The sequence below is a fragment of the Adiantum capillus-veneris genome, chromosome 1, assembly GCF_014529385.1.
Source record: "Adiantum capillus-veneris isolate H3 chromosome 1, ASM1452938v2, whole genome shotgun sequence".
Classification (NCBI taxonomy): Eukaryota; Viridiplantae; Streptophyta; class Polypodiopsida; order Polypodiales; family Pteridaceae; genus Adiantum; species Adiantum capillus-veneris.
The window spans coordinates 176,452,146-176,468,174 of record NC_140931.1 but is presented as its reverse complement, the minus strand read 5'-3'; the positions used below and the strand labels follow the sequence as shown (position 1 = coordinate 176,468,174).

The following is a 16,029-nucleotide window of genomic DNA, read 5'->3' as shown; positions in this document are numbered from 1 at the left end:
ATAAAGGATTTAAAATACCTAGCTCCTCCTTGTAGTGCAATGCAGTACTCAGCAATAGCAAGAGAAGGGAAATACATTAAATCCAATCAACCTACAGAGCCACACAGTGGTCAGCAACAACTAGGAACAAAGGATTTAAAATACCTAACCCTATCCTACAGTGTGATGCGATGGTCAACAACAACCAGAGATGGGGAATCTATTAAAACCAATCAACCTACAGTGTGACACGGTGGTCAGCAACAGTCAGGAATGAAGGATTTAAAATACCTAACACTGCGACGCGGTGGTCAGCAACAACTAGAGATAAGGAATCTATTAAATCCACTCTTCCTGTAATGTGATGTGGTGGTCAACGACAACTAAGAATGAAGGATTTAAAATACCTAACCCCTCCCTGAAATGAGACACGATGGTCAGCATCAGCCATGAACGAAGGATCTAAGATACCTAACCCCTCCTTGCAGTGCGACGTGATCATCAACAACAGCCAGAGATGTGGAATCTAATTGTACATCCTAAGCTACTCCCTGGAGTGCAACACAGAGATCATCAGCAGGCAGGGAGGAAGTGTCTAAAGTCTAAACCCCCCCCCTGCAATGTGACACAAAGAGAAACACAGCCAAGGATAGGTGTCTAAAGTCTATCTCTCTTTATAGTGGGACACGGGGCCCTGCAAACTAACAATGAGGTGTGAGCAATGCTCCACAACAACAGCACTAATAAAGACAAATTTAGAGAAAAAAACGAAAAGAAGAATCAGTAATGATTACCTGATGCTAAAAAGCTCGTAGCAATCATATGATGTCTCTCTCTGTCTCTATTGTCATCTTGTGTGCGATAGTTCGAATGAACTGTCGTGGTGCTTTTATTATAGAGTATATATTTTGATTGAAATATGTTTTATTTGGATATCCGCATGCAATACAGATATACAATGTATAATACCGAATTATACGTACAATTTTTGTTATACAGATGTATAAATGCAACTTAAGTCAGGGTCAAGACAAGTGTAACAGCTAAATAGGTTCCCCGTAGGCTCTGAAGTCTGGTCTTCATAGGATTATATAATCGTGATCCAAATCATGCTCCTTTGACTTCATGAGGCATTCATGCTAGAGCATATATGAAAATAATCAAGAAGTGTTGGCAATATGACTCAAGTGTCTAGTTCCTTAAGTGAAATCAAGAAAAAGCAACCACCGAGAGGGTAGCTTCTCAAAAAACAACGTAGAGAGAAAAAGAGATAATGGCTATGGAGTTTAGAGCTTTTTACTGTGATTTAGAATTGATTACGTGCTATCGAGAGGCTTCTTGCTTTGCTGCAAGAGAGTGGTGATGAGAGCTATGTAGAGGTTTTCACTACGAAGCCGTTGGAGAACGCACACATCATGAAAAGAGAAGAGAAGATAGTAAGCAAGTAGAGAGACTATGTCCTTATTTGTATTCTTTCCACGCATGAGAGAGAAGATCTAAGGAGGCCATGATGGAAAGATTGCTCCACTCCGTATAATAGATACATATTCCGTGCGGTAGTGAGTGTAATTGGCGACGCTGAAAACTGCCAAGCCGGAGTGAGCCCCAAGCTACAGGCAGCACTACCTTTTCTCATGGAATAGCCCCCGGTGCTAAAAACATGGCCTTTGCTTTTGGAAGTCAACTCTCCAATTTTTCTTCAATTTTTACAATAAAAAATGACTATTTAGTTAATATCCCTACAACTAATGTGACCATGTCTAGACTATCCTGCACCATGATGCCCCGACATAATTATGATTTTCCCATATTGCCTCAACGTATTTACAATGTCTCTTTTTATAAAAATAATTTCCGTAAAAATCCTGTTTAACCCCATTTCTTCTTAGGGTGGTCGTCTTTATATCCGACGGTAACTAAAAATAATATTTTTATATTTAGGTTATCCTAAAAAGCACATTGCTTTTCAAAAATGCCATAAAGCATGAAAAACTAAAAATAGCGTAAAAAGAAAATTTTTCTAAAATTGAACCACGGATTCCTCTCATCCACAAGAACAAGAAATCGGGCTCACTTTTCACTATAAAGCACGAAGAATCATGAAAACCTAAAAGCAACGGACTTGCTTTTCACTATAAATCACGAAGAATCATGAAAATCTAAAAAAAGCGTGACAAGCGTCCGAAAAGCAGATTTTTACTACACAGCCCTACTTCTCTCTCTAATCAAGGTAGATAGAGAGGATGTTCAAAGAGATGTAGAATAGGTGTAGATAAGGTGATATATTTTTATCCACCTATCTATCTCTCTTTCTACACCTAATCTACACACCTCTACTTCTCTACTTACTCAAGATAGAGAGAGAGGGAGTGCACAGAGAGAGAGAGAGAGAGAGAGGCCAATTAGGTGTATACACACAAGCTCTCTCATATACGCATATATATGCACACACATATATATGTATATACATGCATACATATATAGACGCATTCACATAGATACATACATACCAACCTTACATATATACACATACTCACATAGAAACATACATTCAAGCATACATATATAAACACATTCATATAGATATGCATATTAGGTCTCCCCAATCTCAAAAAAGAAAAACAAATTGAAAACATATCAAGTGCATAAGTGAAGGGTGAGTCTAGAGAAATGAAAAGACAGATGAATAGATGAATGTGGAAAGTCAAAAGACATATGAAGGTGGAAAGTCAAAGACCTTTTGTGTCCATATAAAGAGGTGTTTCTCTTCTCCTTTATTTTCTTTTTAGCATTTTCTTCTCTTTAAAGTATCCTTGCTCTCTCTCTCTCTCTCTCTCTCTCTCTCTCTCTCTCTCTCTCTCACAATGTTGTATCCGTCCTTCCTAGTTAATAATGTTGCATACTACGTGCTTTGTCATTGCCATATGCAGTTATATAATAAACACTAAGTAAGGTGGAATAGTACTTGATAATTGAATGCTTCCTCTTGAGTATAGTCCCTTGTTAATTGTGGCATTTGGTCCTTGATCCACTCATGTACGGATTACCACAATGTACCCTTGGTTTTACCACGATTGAAATTGTGATAATATCTAAAGAGGTGCCACTAGACTATCTGTATGTACCTATCTCGCTATCTTTGCCTACATTAACATAGAGAGATAGAGGTATATATATTAGATATATAGGATAAAGAAGCGGTGTAGATTGGGTGCAAACATATAGAGGTGTGTCGATTAAGTATAGGGAGATTAGAGAGAGGTTATGTCAATGATTACAAAGTAATCTCTTGTATATGTCGAACGAGAGACCACCTAGTGGGGAGTAGTCCTCACATTCTTTCTTTGGTTTGTTCACGTCCAGATGGGCTCCCCACCAGGGTGGCCATATCCTCCAGTGGACTCGATTTTTGGGGGAGTAAGTTCAAGCAATGGATATAGGTTTATCTATAGCTAGCTAAAAGTGAGCTTGAGTGTATCTTTTTTTCTACTATTTGCAACATGGCCCTCTAATGGTTATGGAAGGGCCGTTCTATCTACTCGGGTTCCTCAATCAGTGGTAGATTCAAACCTACAGCATGCACTATCTTTACAAGGGGAGTACTTGTGTTTGATGCAGGGCTTTTTAGGCTACTACACAACAACTAGCAGCCTATGGTATTTCACAGTAGACAACACCGTGGGGGAGTAAGGGAGGGACTCCATACATCCAGAGCCTCACACAGACAACACCTCCTTCTATCGTACCTTCTTATCGTTTAACCCTGGTTCCATTGCAGGGACCCACACCTTTCCATTTGAATCCTGCTTTTCTAGAGCCTCGTCGACCACCAAAAATGGTCAAAAAATATATTTTAGCAGTGCACGACATGTTTGTCTTAGGATAGTGAGCATCGTGATAGACGGAGCGATGTCGAGACTCTTGTTGGAATGCCTGTTTTTGTGGTGGAGGGGGTGGGGTCACCTATTTTAAAGCGTGCTACTCCAACCACAAAGGACGAGGAAACTGACGTGCCCATGGCAGATAGACACGAGAGACTGACGAGGACACCTATTTAAGAGCATGCTACTCCAACCGCAAAGGACGAGGACACTACTGTGCCCATGCCAGATAGGCACAAATGCTAATACAGTGTCAAGTATGGTGGTGAGGTTGATTTTTGCACTATGCAAGGCAAAGTATTTTGGCACCACTTGCAGATTCTTATACACTTGATGTATAAGAATTGTTTTATTAAATTCAAAGACTAAATACCCGACCATGCATGCTATGTTGAGGAAGTGTTGCATGCTCAATTTTTAAACACCTCCAATGAGCATTACTTAACATAATGATTGAAGGGGTGTATTATGAAAAACAAGCAATCAAGTGTATAACATGCTGTGTCCAACCACATTGCAAATCTAGAGAGGAGCTATCACGAAGGCAACATGTCAGATACAAAGTAGGAGTGGGCAGTGCAACAAAAGTGAGAGGAAGCAATATTGGGCTTATTCCACAGTTAACAATGTAAAGCTTAGGCCATGAAAACTCTCATGCACTATGGTTTGGGGGTCAAAGCGGCCTGAAAATATAAATATGTAAGAAACTTTTAATTGTACAAGTTCTATATAGAAGATGTTTTAGCTTATATTTTTTGTTTGTTTTTAGATTAAGAATATATCACTCTGACCGGTCCTACTAGAGAGATAGTTAAGTATCAAGAGAGACACACAGAGTTCAATACTTGCTAATGGCTGCTGAAAAACCATCATAACTCTCATGAGAAATTTGATTCAGTAAAATTAGATCTCTGCAAGCAATAAGTGTAGTCAATGATTGTATTAATCATTTTGGGTTCTTGATTTATCTAACTCGGTTTTGGCTGTTGTTACCAGCAAGCTAATGCGGACACCATTTTTTGGAGTTCTCCTTGTAAAAACAATTATTATTTTGATATATCAAGAATATTGTAAGTCTTGTTTTCTTGGTAAACCTTGTAATTAATGAGCTGGGGCTACAAGCTTCTAGATTGTATCAGCCAGTTAATTCGCAGCTTTGGTAGAACTCCAGATTATTACTTTTGACCACCCAAAAACCTTGGCTAAGGTATAAAAGCCAATTTTTGTAAGTTTTTTATAAGTTTTTGGATAAGAAATACACAGCGTGAGCTAACGGCGCTCACTTCTCTCCTTCTCGCGCTTCCTACTCCCTCTTCGGTTGTCACATTGCAAATGTGTTTGTTGCATTGCAACCGCAGGTAAGAGCTCTACGCATTGACGTAAGCCATTCATAGTATTTCGCAGCTTTTGGCGTCGCCGATCCGTAGCCTAATTTCATCATAACTAGGAATTTACACTTTTAAATCAAAAACTAAGCATAGGCAGGGTATTGGGACATCATTGCTAAGCATTTAGATGCATTCTGGGTCAAAAATGACTAGGTCAAAAATCCACTACTGTTAATAATCGCGATTTTGGAACTTGGCGTAAAGTGGGGTTTGAGGCCATAGGCATGTGTGCTTATGTCTTATAAACTTGTCCTAGAATTTTTGCTACGTTTGGATGTCATTTGATGCTGTAACGGATGTGATTTTCTTGCCGATGAGCGATTGGCTTTTGGTGATTTCAGTCACTTGAGTGTAGCTTGAGTTAGATGCGAGTTGTTAGTTGTTTTCCAAGAGATTGACAACCTCTTGTAGCCTCTATGCACTAGTCGAGTTAGCTTCGTCCCATGGTTTGACAAATTAATCGTGGTTCTCGCTAATACTACAATAAGATAGGATGGTGAGGTTAGACATGCGTCCCACAGTTGTTGTAGAGTCAAAGAAATCAAATTTATGTACCTTTGGACGAGGAAGACAAGGACTTAGATTGATAGTTTTTTTTTTTGTCCTCTTTTACAAGTGCAAATATGGCACAACAAATGCTCATGATTTGTATATAAAACTCATATGGAATTTCGGATTTATTTGTAATTAAATTTAAGTATTGTTATTTTGTGCTTCAAAATATGCAGGTAAGGTATCGCATGTAATTTCAAAGTTTATTGCTATTGTTTTTGTACACTTTTCAAAATGCAATTGATGTTTGATATGTTTTATCCAAGTAAAAAATAAAGATACTCATTTGGTCCATCCAAAATTGGATGACCCAAATGAGAATCTTTATTTTAGGTAAGTTGTGTAGCAACAATATATATAGTAATAGTGACAATAACCAACGTGGTAATAGACGCGGATATATATCCGCAGCTCAGTTATCGTGCATATTGTTGTTAGACCACTATTGTGCTCTTTGCCGCCTCTATTGTTGCTCACACAATTAGCACGCGTGCATGCACACATGTGACAACATCTCTAAGTCTACTAAGAAAGTGTTTGAGAGAACACTCAAATTTCTCTCAAGTTGTCATGCATCAGTGATGTGAAAAAGCCTCCTTCACTTTGGACTCTATAAAGGCATCATGAACCAATTGCAATGCATTCCATCCTCCAAACCAGTTCTTGGTGTCTTGCATCGATCTTGAACCTAGTATTTAACTTTTGTGCATTTTTGAAATTTTTTACTTGCTTTCCATGTAGTCCATGGAAGTTGATGGGAAGGATGTTGTCGCATTTGACCATGTACTCCACAACTCTCTAATTTGCACCCATAACCTCAATGGGAAATGATCCAAAATCAATAAGTAAGAGCATGTATTATGTTTATGTCTTGACTTGGAGAAAGTTCATAATATAATACTTTTGGGTAGCTATGCCTCATCATTGCACGGACTCCAACAAAGGTGTGGAACATTGTAGAGACAGTCATCCTTCGGCTGCTCACGTGGTGAGGGAGGTGGTGTGACTACATCTAAAGGTGCGAGGTCTTACTTACTGGGGTATGTGACACATCCGCACCACCACAAGTGAGAAAACTCTCTAGTTTGGAAGCTTACACATTTGACATCACTAATTAGGTCATTAGATGCCCTCTCCCAAGTCTGTAAAAGAAGCCTAAGCTACACTTTGTATCCAATCTCACATCCATGCTCTACCCATCGCTCTAGGCTCCATGGATTTAATATTTACGTAATTACCACAAATTTTGTGTGATCACAAAATTTGTGTGATCACAAGGTCTTATTGACACATTTACATAATCACACTTAACATGATCACAAAGAAGCCGGTTAGAGCAACCAAGAAACCCACAAAAAGCCCGCCGAGAATTTCAGTTTTCCCTGCGGGCCCTCCGGGAAAACCGAGAAGCTTGGCGGGGCCGCAAAATAATATTATAGGGCCCGATCGGGCCGGTTAGGTGTCATTCCTTGAGCCCTCTTTTGAGAGAGAGAGAGAGAGAGAGAGAGAGAGAGAGAGAGAGAGATTGACGATCGACTTTGCAGGTACGTCAAGAGGAGAGAGAGAGAGAGAGGGGGGGTCATGTGAGAGCGTGCTTTGAGTCACAGTGCGTGGCAGTAGTGGAGTTCCTGACCACACGATCCGGGTATGTGTTGTGTGTGTGCGTAAGCTATTCTACAAAACAATGCTTACCACGCGGGCATCACTTCGGTAACGCGGGGAAGATGGTGTCCCTGTGGTAAGTATTGGCTTACTGTCTCGGTACTACAGTGGTAACACGGAAAATGTAGTATCCTTATGGTGAGTCAACTTCCCTTTTCCTTTTCAAAAAAACATATCGGCATCGATCGGTAACGTGGCTATATGATGCTCATATGTAAGCCATTATTTCTCCTTAGATTCGAGTGGCACTCCATTGGTAACACGGCTAATTGAGTGTCATTTGTTAGAAGCATCTGTTTTTGCATAAATGTGGGGTTCAGGTTGTTAACGCGGCCGTACAAACACCATATAATTTGTATGTGCATATGCATTTCATTTTTTTAAGTATTAAGTATACGAAATACGGTCAATAATGCGACCGTGACGAATATTTCATATATAAATGTTTGAATTGTTTGATATTGTTGTTTTTAAGTATTCTTATGAAAATATATACTAGCTAATCATATTCAAAAGAATGCTTTATTCATCAATCATCATCGCTATTTTAAATGCTACATTTACATAAATTCTATGTAAAAAAGTATATGTACACAATTTGCATGTTCAATATTTATTTTTATCTTGTTAAAGAGAAATATGTTCTTTGCAATTTCCTAATCCGGTTTGTGTACTTTCAATGTTTTAATTGAACTAAAATAAAATTGACAATATGTACATCACGATGCATGTATCTTCCAAGAGGCTTGATATTTGAAGCGAATCGTGATATCGTGCAAAATATAAACTCATGTATTTTATTTTATTGGAAAATTTTGAATTGTTTTGGGTTTTTTTCATTTATGTTAGATCTGGACATTTTTATTGAGGGTGACTTATTTTTATTGCATTTTACACAAGTAAACATACCATTTTAAAGTCCTGAATAAATATAATCTTGCACAATTTTTTGAAGTCTTTAAGTCAATGTATGCTTTGTTTGAACTAGTATGAGAGTGTACGGTGAAAAATATAAGTTAAAAAATCACAATATATTGAAATGTTTCAAATTTTTAACATGTATTGTTTGATATGGATGAAGTTCTTATAAACTACTTGTTTGCTCCACATTTTGCACATGTAAACATTGCATTTTAAAGTGAAAATTGTTTCCAATGTTTATCAATATATTCGTGCACATTTCTTAAAGTCTTTAAGTCATGGTTATAGTTTGCCGGAACTAGTGTGAGAGTGTTACCGCAGTGTGCAGCCATGAATTTGTATTTGACATGTTGTTTTTTATTGTCCACTACTAAAATGACGCCAGATCAAAAGAAAATTATTATGTGTGCCATTCAAAAAGAATGTATTTTGGCAACATCGTCATGTACAGATGTCACATACAACAGATTAGTGAAAGCGACGTCTTCATCAAAGACCTCACTATCGCTATATGGGAGAACACAGAGTGTAGGCTGGGAGGTGAAGGCCAATATGAGTTGCTGATCCCAACAGGGATTCAAGAATTTGACCGCCACCACAAGGTTAGGACAATGCTAGGCAATATGAAAGTCTGTTGCAAAGACTTAAAGGAAAATATCCCTCCTACCTGTGATATGAAAAAATTAGAGCTCTGGGACAAATATGGGAGTAACAGAATGTTAAGATGACGTGTGTGAAAGCTCAGGACCAAGCTTCCTTACCAAAGAGATTGAAGATGGCCCAAGATGCAAAAACAGATGTGAGTGGCCAATTAGATGTCCCCAGCACCGGCACAATCATGCGCACGGCTTTGAATGCCAAGTGCGATCATCTGATTGGCATTCCCCATGAGGCCTTGGTTGAAGGTACAAGGGTTGGAGCAGGCTCTTTGGGTATGTGCACATTGTACACCATCAAAAATATCTCTTTCTTTCCAGACTATGTCACATAAGTGAAAAAACACTACAAGGGAGAGAGTAAGACAAAAGTTGATAGCTTTGAGACAGAGCAAGGAATGCAAAAACTTCACCCCTCCATTGTAAGCTACATTGGCTTTACCATCGAAGCTCCCTGGATCACCATAGAGGGCTCAAGAAAGTAGACGTAGCCCCCTCTCTCTCTCTCTCTCTCTCTCTCTCTCTCTCTCTCTCTCTCTCTCTCTCTCTCTCTCTCTCTCAAAAGAGGGCTCAAGGAATGACACCTAATTGGCCCAATCGGGCCCTATATATTTTATTTTGCGGCCCCGCAAGGCCTCTCGATTTTCTCGGAGGGCCCGCAGGGAAAACTGAAATTCTCGGCGGGCTTTTTGTGGGTTTCCAGGTTGCTCTTAATCGGCTTCTTTGTGATCATGCTAAGTGTGATTATGTAAATGTGTCAATAAGACCTTGTGATCACACAAAATTTGTGGTAATTACGTAAATATTAAATCCATGGATCCTAGAGCGATGGGTAGAGCATGGATGTGAGATTGGATACAAAGTGTAGCTTAGGCTTCTTTTACAGACTTGGGAGAGGGCATCTAATGACCTAATTAGTGATGTCAAATGTGTAAGCTTCCAAACTAGAGAGTTTTCTCACTTGTGGTGGTGCGGATGTGTCACATACCCCAGTAAGTAAGACCTCGCACCTTTAGATGCAGTCACACCACCTCCCTCACCACGTGTGCAGCCTAAGGATGACTGTTTCTACAATGTTCCACACCTTTGTTGGAGTCCGTGCAATGATGAGGCATAGCTACCCAAAAGTATTATATTACGAACTTTCTCCAAGTCAAGACATAAACATAATACATGATCGAGGGGGGTACCATATGGTGTCGTGAGTTAGACGAGTTATTCATATATGATTTATAGGCCATTTTGGTGAGTTGATTTCAAGTGTTTGATATCCCTAAACTTATATGGGGGTATATGGTTATACTACCCGAATCGTACAGGCAAATATGAATAAAGTGGCTTTCTTTTCGTGTGATCGTTTTTTGCATGAGTCTCATATTGGGCAGAAAAATGTGATAAGATGTTAGTATATATTATGGATCTGATCTTGATACATTGATTTGAGGTTAAATACTTTCATTTGTGTATTATTCATGCACTCAAAAATGGTAAAAAGTTATTTTGCGCATATATGTGATGTTATGGTTTATGGTTGATCAAAGTGACGGGGTTGTTTTGCATCATGTTTTTGTTGACGGGATGATGTCATATGATGTATGGAACCTCATGGATAGATGTGGATGCCTCATGTGCATGTGTATGTTGCTTTCCACCCTTCTATGTCAAAACTAGCTCTATGTGCTAGGGGGGTGAGGTGCGCTCATAGTGCATCACTTATGCATGATTGGATATTGTCAAAATTGGATTTTTGAAATCATGTTTAGTTTATGGTCGGACTTATTTTATGCATAAAAATTTCATGTCTTAAGGGCCATGTGTGTGGGCTCAGTTTGATGGCAGTGAAAATTTCACAGGTGAGAAGTTGTATTCATTAATGCTCGTGGGTTTTCAGAGCATGATCAGTGTGTCACTTGATATGCTAAATTTTATAATTCTAGGGGGTGATGGACATAAAGAAATGAAACAGAGTAAGAGAAGACCTGAAGCTAACCAGCTTGAGGATTCCATGCATTGAAGGCTAGGAGCATATAGTGCATGTAGCCCATTGTCCCTCAACACATGAAAAAGATTTGGGAGTGGTTGCCACCATCGTCACCACAATTTAGGCACAATAGTGCACTGGCCAAAAAAATCATGGCATCTCTCTTGACTAAGGGAATCAATTGTTGCTTGTGGTTGCATGCTCAAAGGGAAGCCTATTCACCCAAATGTGCCTTCTTGGCTCAAGAAAAAAAAGTCCAAATCTTCTTCAAGCATTTGCATGGAGACATACTTGTCCAGAGTAGAGCAAGAGCTTACTACCATCATGATCATGTATCAAACAAGGTTGGTGCTCATCTAGACAACAAAGATGCACAGAGCAGCTAGGTTGCTATAGGAATACATGGGGGAAATGCAAGTAGAAGGAATAGCAGTGCAAAAAAAAAGGCAACAAAAAAAATCCAAGAGATGTGGGTGTCCATTCAAGGTGGTTGTGCAACAATTTCATGATGGAAACAAGGTGATTATCATACTCCACAACATGCCTAATGAGAACCATGTTGGGTCACCCACTGACCTCTACCACTTGCCGGTGCAATCAATTATTTTGCATGTTCCATGGATGAATTATTTGAAATTGAGACATGCTCAAATGTTACAAAACTCTTGATGTAAAAGGAGACTTTTCACATAGAGAAGGCATCTTAGCTAGATCGTGCAAAAACTAACACTTTTTTATGATTCCAAAAGAGGTGCAGATGTTGCTATATCATATGCATGTACAAGGTACATCAATTGCCATGGACTTGTGCATCAAAATTTTGCATGGATACTACATATTCAATTTGGTTGAGCTTTGGTTAGGGGTGAGCTCTAGCTCAACCATAAAACCTGCAAGCATTTGTCAATGAAAGTAGAGGACCCAATCATCCTCATCACTCAAGATGAGTGGATGTTGAAAATGGATCTTCGCTTCTAAGAACATAATTATTGGGCTATAGATAGCACAATCAAGACAAACATATTTGGTTTGCCTCTTTGTGCCACAATGTTGCCCAACCAAAATAGTGTGGGCATTCCAATATGGGTGACGTTGTGCACAAGTGATGTGGACACACAAAATTTCTCTCGATGATGAGAAATGGTAAATACATGTGAGAAGAAAGATTGACTATGTGTGGTATGTGTTGTGAATGTTTGAAATACATGTGTTTGATCGTATGCAGGATCTTGGATTTTCTACATTCAGCCAATGTTGATGGGGAAAGGAGCAATGAAGTGGCCTCTCTTTTGTTTGTGGATTTTCCAACAAATTTTAAAGTTGAGAAATTTTTGGAGAACGAGGTATGCATTCTTCAAAACCTCAATGGGCAGTCTATGATAGTTTTGGAACTTTAAATAAATTAACAATGCGTAATATGCAGGTCCCTCCATGGAATCAATTCTCTCAAAAATTAAGTAAGAAAGTGGCCATAATAGCTTCTAAGTATGTGGCAGACAATTGGTGGTACATCACCTTAAGCTCCATTGATCACTTTGGCATTGTGTCTGGCCATGCCATTGAGATGGGATTTAAAAGTATGCACACTTTCCTTATTTTGATCCCCGATGGTTATGTGCAAAAGACCATTGACATTGAGAGAGTAAGTAAAGTTATTTGGTGATTGAAAAAGCATACTCGTAGTTTTCTTCAATTAGATCACATTCGAATTGTAATTTATAGGTGGAAACACTATTGCTAGGATTGTTTTATCATAAAAGTCAACGTCCTATCTACGATCGATGAGAGGGAGAGACGTGGACAACAACTCTTTTGATGCCAAGTCCGGAATACTAGTAAGCGTGCTGACGGAGAGTACATTGGAGGACGCTCTCTTAGAGGTGCTGGTGAGCGTAGCCTTGTTAGACTATGTTACGTAAAGTAAAAAAACGCATGTTTCTGTTCTTTTTTTAGCTGGCTCGTGCGGACATTTACTACGGAACACACCTACATTGTTGATATCTTTTCTGGATGCGGTGGCTTGGGCCATCTTTGCACTGAGTTTTCTAGACACTGTCTCTGCATAGATAGTGATCCACATGTCTTTCAGCATCATCTTTCACACTTCAAGCCTCCATGTGTAAGTGCTATTCCAATTGTTGATGCAGATAGCAACGAGGAGACCGATTGGCAACAATATGAGCCCGGATCACACTGCCCTTGATTGACATCAACATTGGTATTATCTATGGTGTTTTCTAGTTTATGATTTGTATAGGACGACGTGTGACCATGGTGTTTGGGTGCCACTTTTTTGGTATGATTGAAGACATGTTGTTCGTGTTGACCGTCCTTATCAATGCAATCATGATTTCATATTTATCATGCTAGATAGAAGTTAGTTGAGAGATTTGGATTTACCAAAGTAATATACTAGCACATGTTTTTTGCGTATATAATTTCTTCTTCCCGTGAGCATTGACCTGTTGCACAAGAGCAAGTATGAAATTGGGATTTTTTTTGTTTGAATTTTCACGCCGTTATGCTTCCAAAATTTTGATTGCTTGCCAATATAATCATGCTTTTTTAACATGTTTGGAAATGTAATCATGGTTTCATGTATACAAAGCTTAACGAAAGTTAGGCAAGCTTTCACGAAAGCAAGTATGGAATGGGGATTTTGCTGCCAAAATTTTGATAGCTTGTCAATATTCTTTACACTGTCGGTCTAAGAATATATTTATTTATTTATATGTGTGTTTATGTACGTCAGCAGTTCTTAAACTCGATAAAGTGTTTTTAGGTACTCGTTTATAAAATATATATATATATTACTTCGTTAGCATAGTGGGCATTTCGCAATCCTTGGCCTGTCATTAGCCCACGAGGCTCCAGCGCTTAAAAGCTCTTTAAAAAACTACGCCGTCAAAAGCCCAGCGCTAAAAATCTCAAAAAATGACTCCAGGCCTTCACAAGATTGTGGATGGTGTCACTGGCAGGAGCATGTCATGCTTATTGCTCTGGAACACCAACGCCAGCAACCACCTCAGCAGGACAGTCCGCCATCCCCGCCATCTTCTGCTGAGGTATATTCTAGTGAAGCATTGCAATCTGGATGTATAGGTCATCACCAAGTACCAATCATATGGATGTGCAGTCCAAAACCGTAGTCCGTCGACACATGAAGATCACTCTAGTATTATCATGTAGTTCTCTAATGTTTCAAGGTACGACAATGCAGAGAAAATGTGGTCATGTGCCCTCCTTGGAATCACTTGTGCCTACTCTACGGGATTATGCATTCAAAACAATGTCACTGAGAAACATTCAAGTGAATGAGGACTTCTTTCTCAAGTATCCATGGGATGCCTGTACAGGTAGAGAAAAGCACATTTTCTTTTTTTTTAAGTGGACTTGGAAGTTTTCTAACTTCAGTAAATGTGGATTCATCTTTCTCTCATCATATGATGTAGCAAATGATCACACATACTTGTTGGTAGTATGTTGCAAGTACACGAGTAAAGGGAAAAGAGTGATGCTTACCAAGGATTACTATCATTGGAAGCAACAAGGGCCACCGGTGGTGAAAAAGAACAGTGACTATACCTTAAAGTATTTCACGTACAAAAAACGGAAAGGGAAGCAAATTGACATCGCTAAGCATCATGATGGGTGCACATATTTTATGGAAGAATGCACCGTAGACAATGTCAAAGGTTACGCGCTCGTAAAAATTCACAAGAGAATCGTCACCCATGATAAACAAGTCAAAGGAAAACCTGCCACCACTGATGGCATTGCTGAGGTGACCAATGCGTGTTCACAAAATACTATGTTATTAAACGGCGATGAGGTGGCTATTGACAGTCTCATGTGGAATCTTTCAGCTCTTGAGGAGCTTTGTGTCCTGAGTGGACTCTTGGAATGCGCTGATTGCATGATTTTCTCCACAAGGGCAGGGCTAGCAAGCTCTATTTTTTTTTCAGCAGTTGCGAAGCGAGGGCCTCTCTCCAGATGCAATCACGTACACATGCATGAAGGCATGTGTAGCTCTACGCAAGAAGTTGATATGGTCACAAAAAGTGCTTGAGGAGCTTCCTTTACAGAATGTCGCCTCTTGAAATGCATTGATTATGGGATGTTCACAACAAGAACATGGCTATTGAAAAAAGATGTCATGCTTGGGATTGTCTTGGTTGATATGTATGCCAAATGTGCTATGCTTGAGAGAGCACAAAAAGTGCTAGAGCAGTTTTTTGTCAGGAGTGTCGCCCCTTGGAATGCACTGATTGAGGGATGTGCGCAACAAGAGCGAAGAAAGCTCTAGGTTGGTTTTAGCAGATGCAAAGCAAGTATATCTCTCCAAATTCATTCAAGGCATGTGGCTCTATGCAAGTGCTCGAGGAGCTTCATGTCGTGAGTGTGGACTCTTGGAATGCATTGATTGCATGGTTTTCTCCACAAGGACAGGGCGAGAAAGCTCTATTTTGTTTTTAGCAGATGCGAAGCAAGGGCTTCTCTCCGGATGCAATCATGTACGCATGCATGAAGCCATGTAGCTCTATGCAAGAAGCTTGTATGGGCACAAAAATTCACAATTATATTGTTAGTCAGAGGCTGTTGAATGCATATGCTTGCACCTTGAAGGCCATTGACCTTTAGCAACGCCGTTGACATGGGTGAGAGAATTAATGAGCCCATACCTGGTCCGATGCTCTTGGGGTAGCGTATCATGCTCTAGACTGCTTTCAACGTATGCAAAGCAAGTGTATCCCTCCAAATTAAGCATCCTATACTTGTGTCTTGAAGGCTATGCTTACATCTTGAAGGCATGTGGCTCTATGCAAGAGCTCAAGGAGCTTCCTTTTTGGAGTGTGGACTCTTGGAATGCTTCGCATCTGGCCTCTCTCCAGATGCAATCACCTAGGCATGCATCTTTAAGGCATGTGGCTCTACGCAAGAAAAGTCATGCTTGCGACTGTCTTGGTGAATATGTATGCCAAATGTGGTGTGCTTGAGAGAGCACAAAA

At 39.5% G+C, this 16,029-nt stretch overlaps 1 protein-coding gene across 1 annotated transcript; it reads left to right on the top strand.

The window, feature by feature from the left end:
• The first annotated feature begins 9,107 nt into the window (after positions 1-9,107).
• Positions 9,108-15,089, top strand: LOC147466052 (uncharacterized). The gene is made up of 4 exons (XM_086505282.1): positions 9,108-9,315; positions 13,937-14,085; positions 14,241-14,376; positions 14,473-15,089. Exons 1-4 carry the CDS (start codon positions 9,108-9,110, stop codon positions 15,087-15,089), a joined length of 1,110 nt encoding a protein of 369 aa, XP_086361408.1.
• The last annotated feature ends 940 nt before the right edge of the window (positions 15,090-16,029 follow it).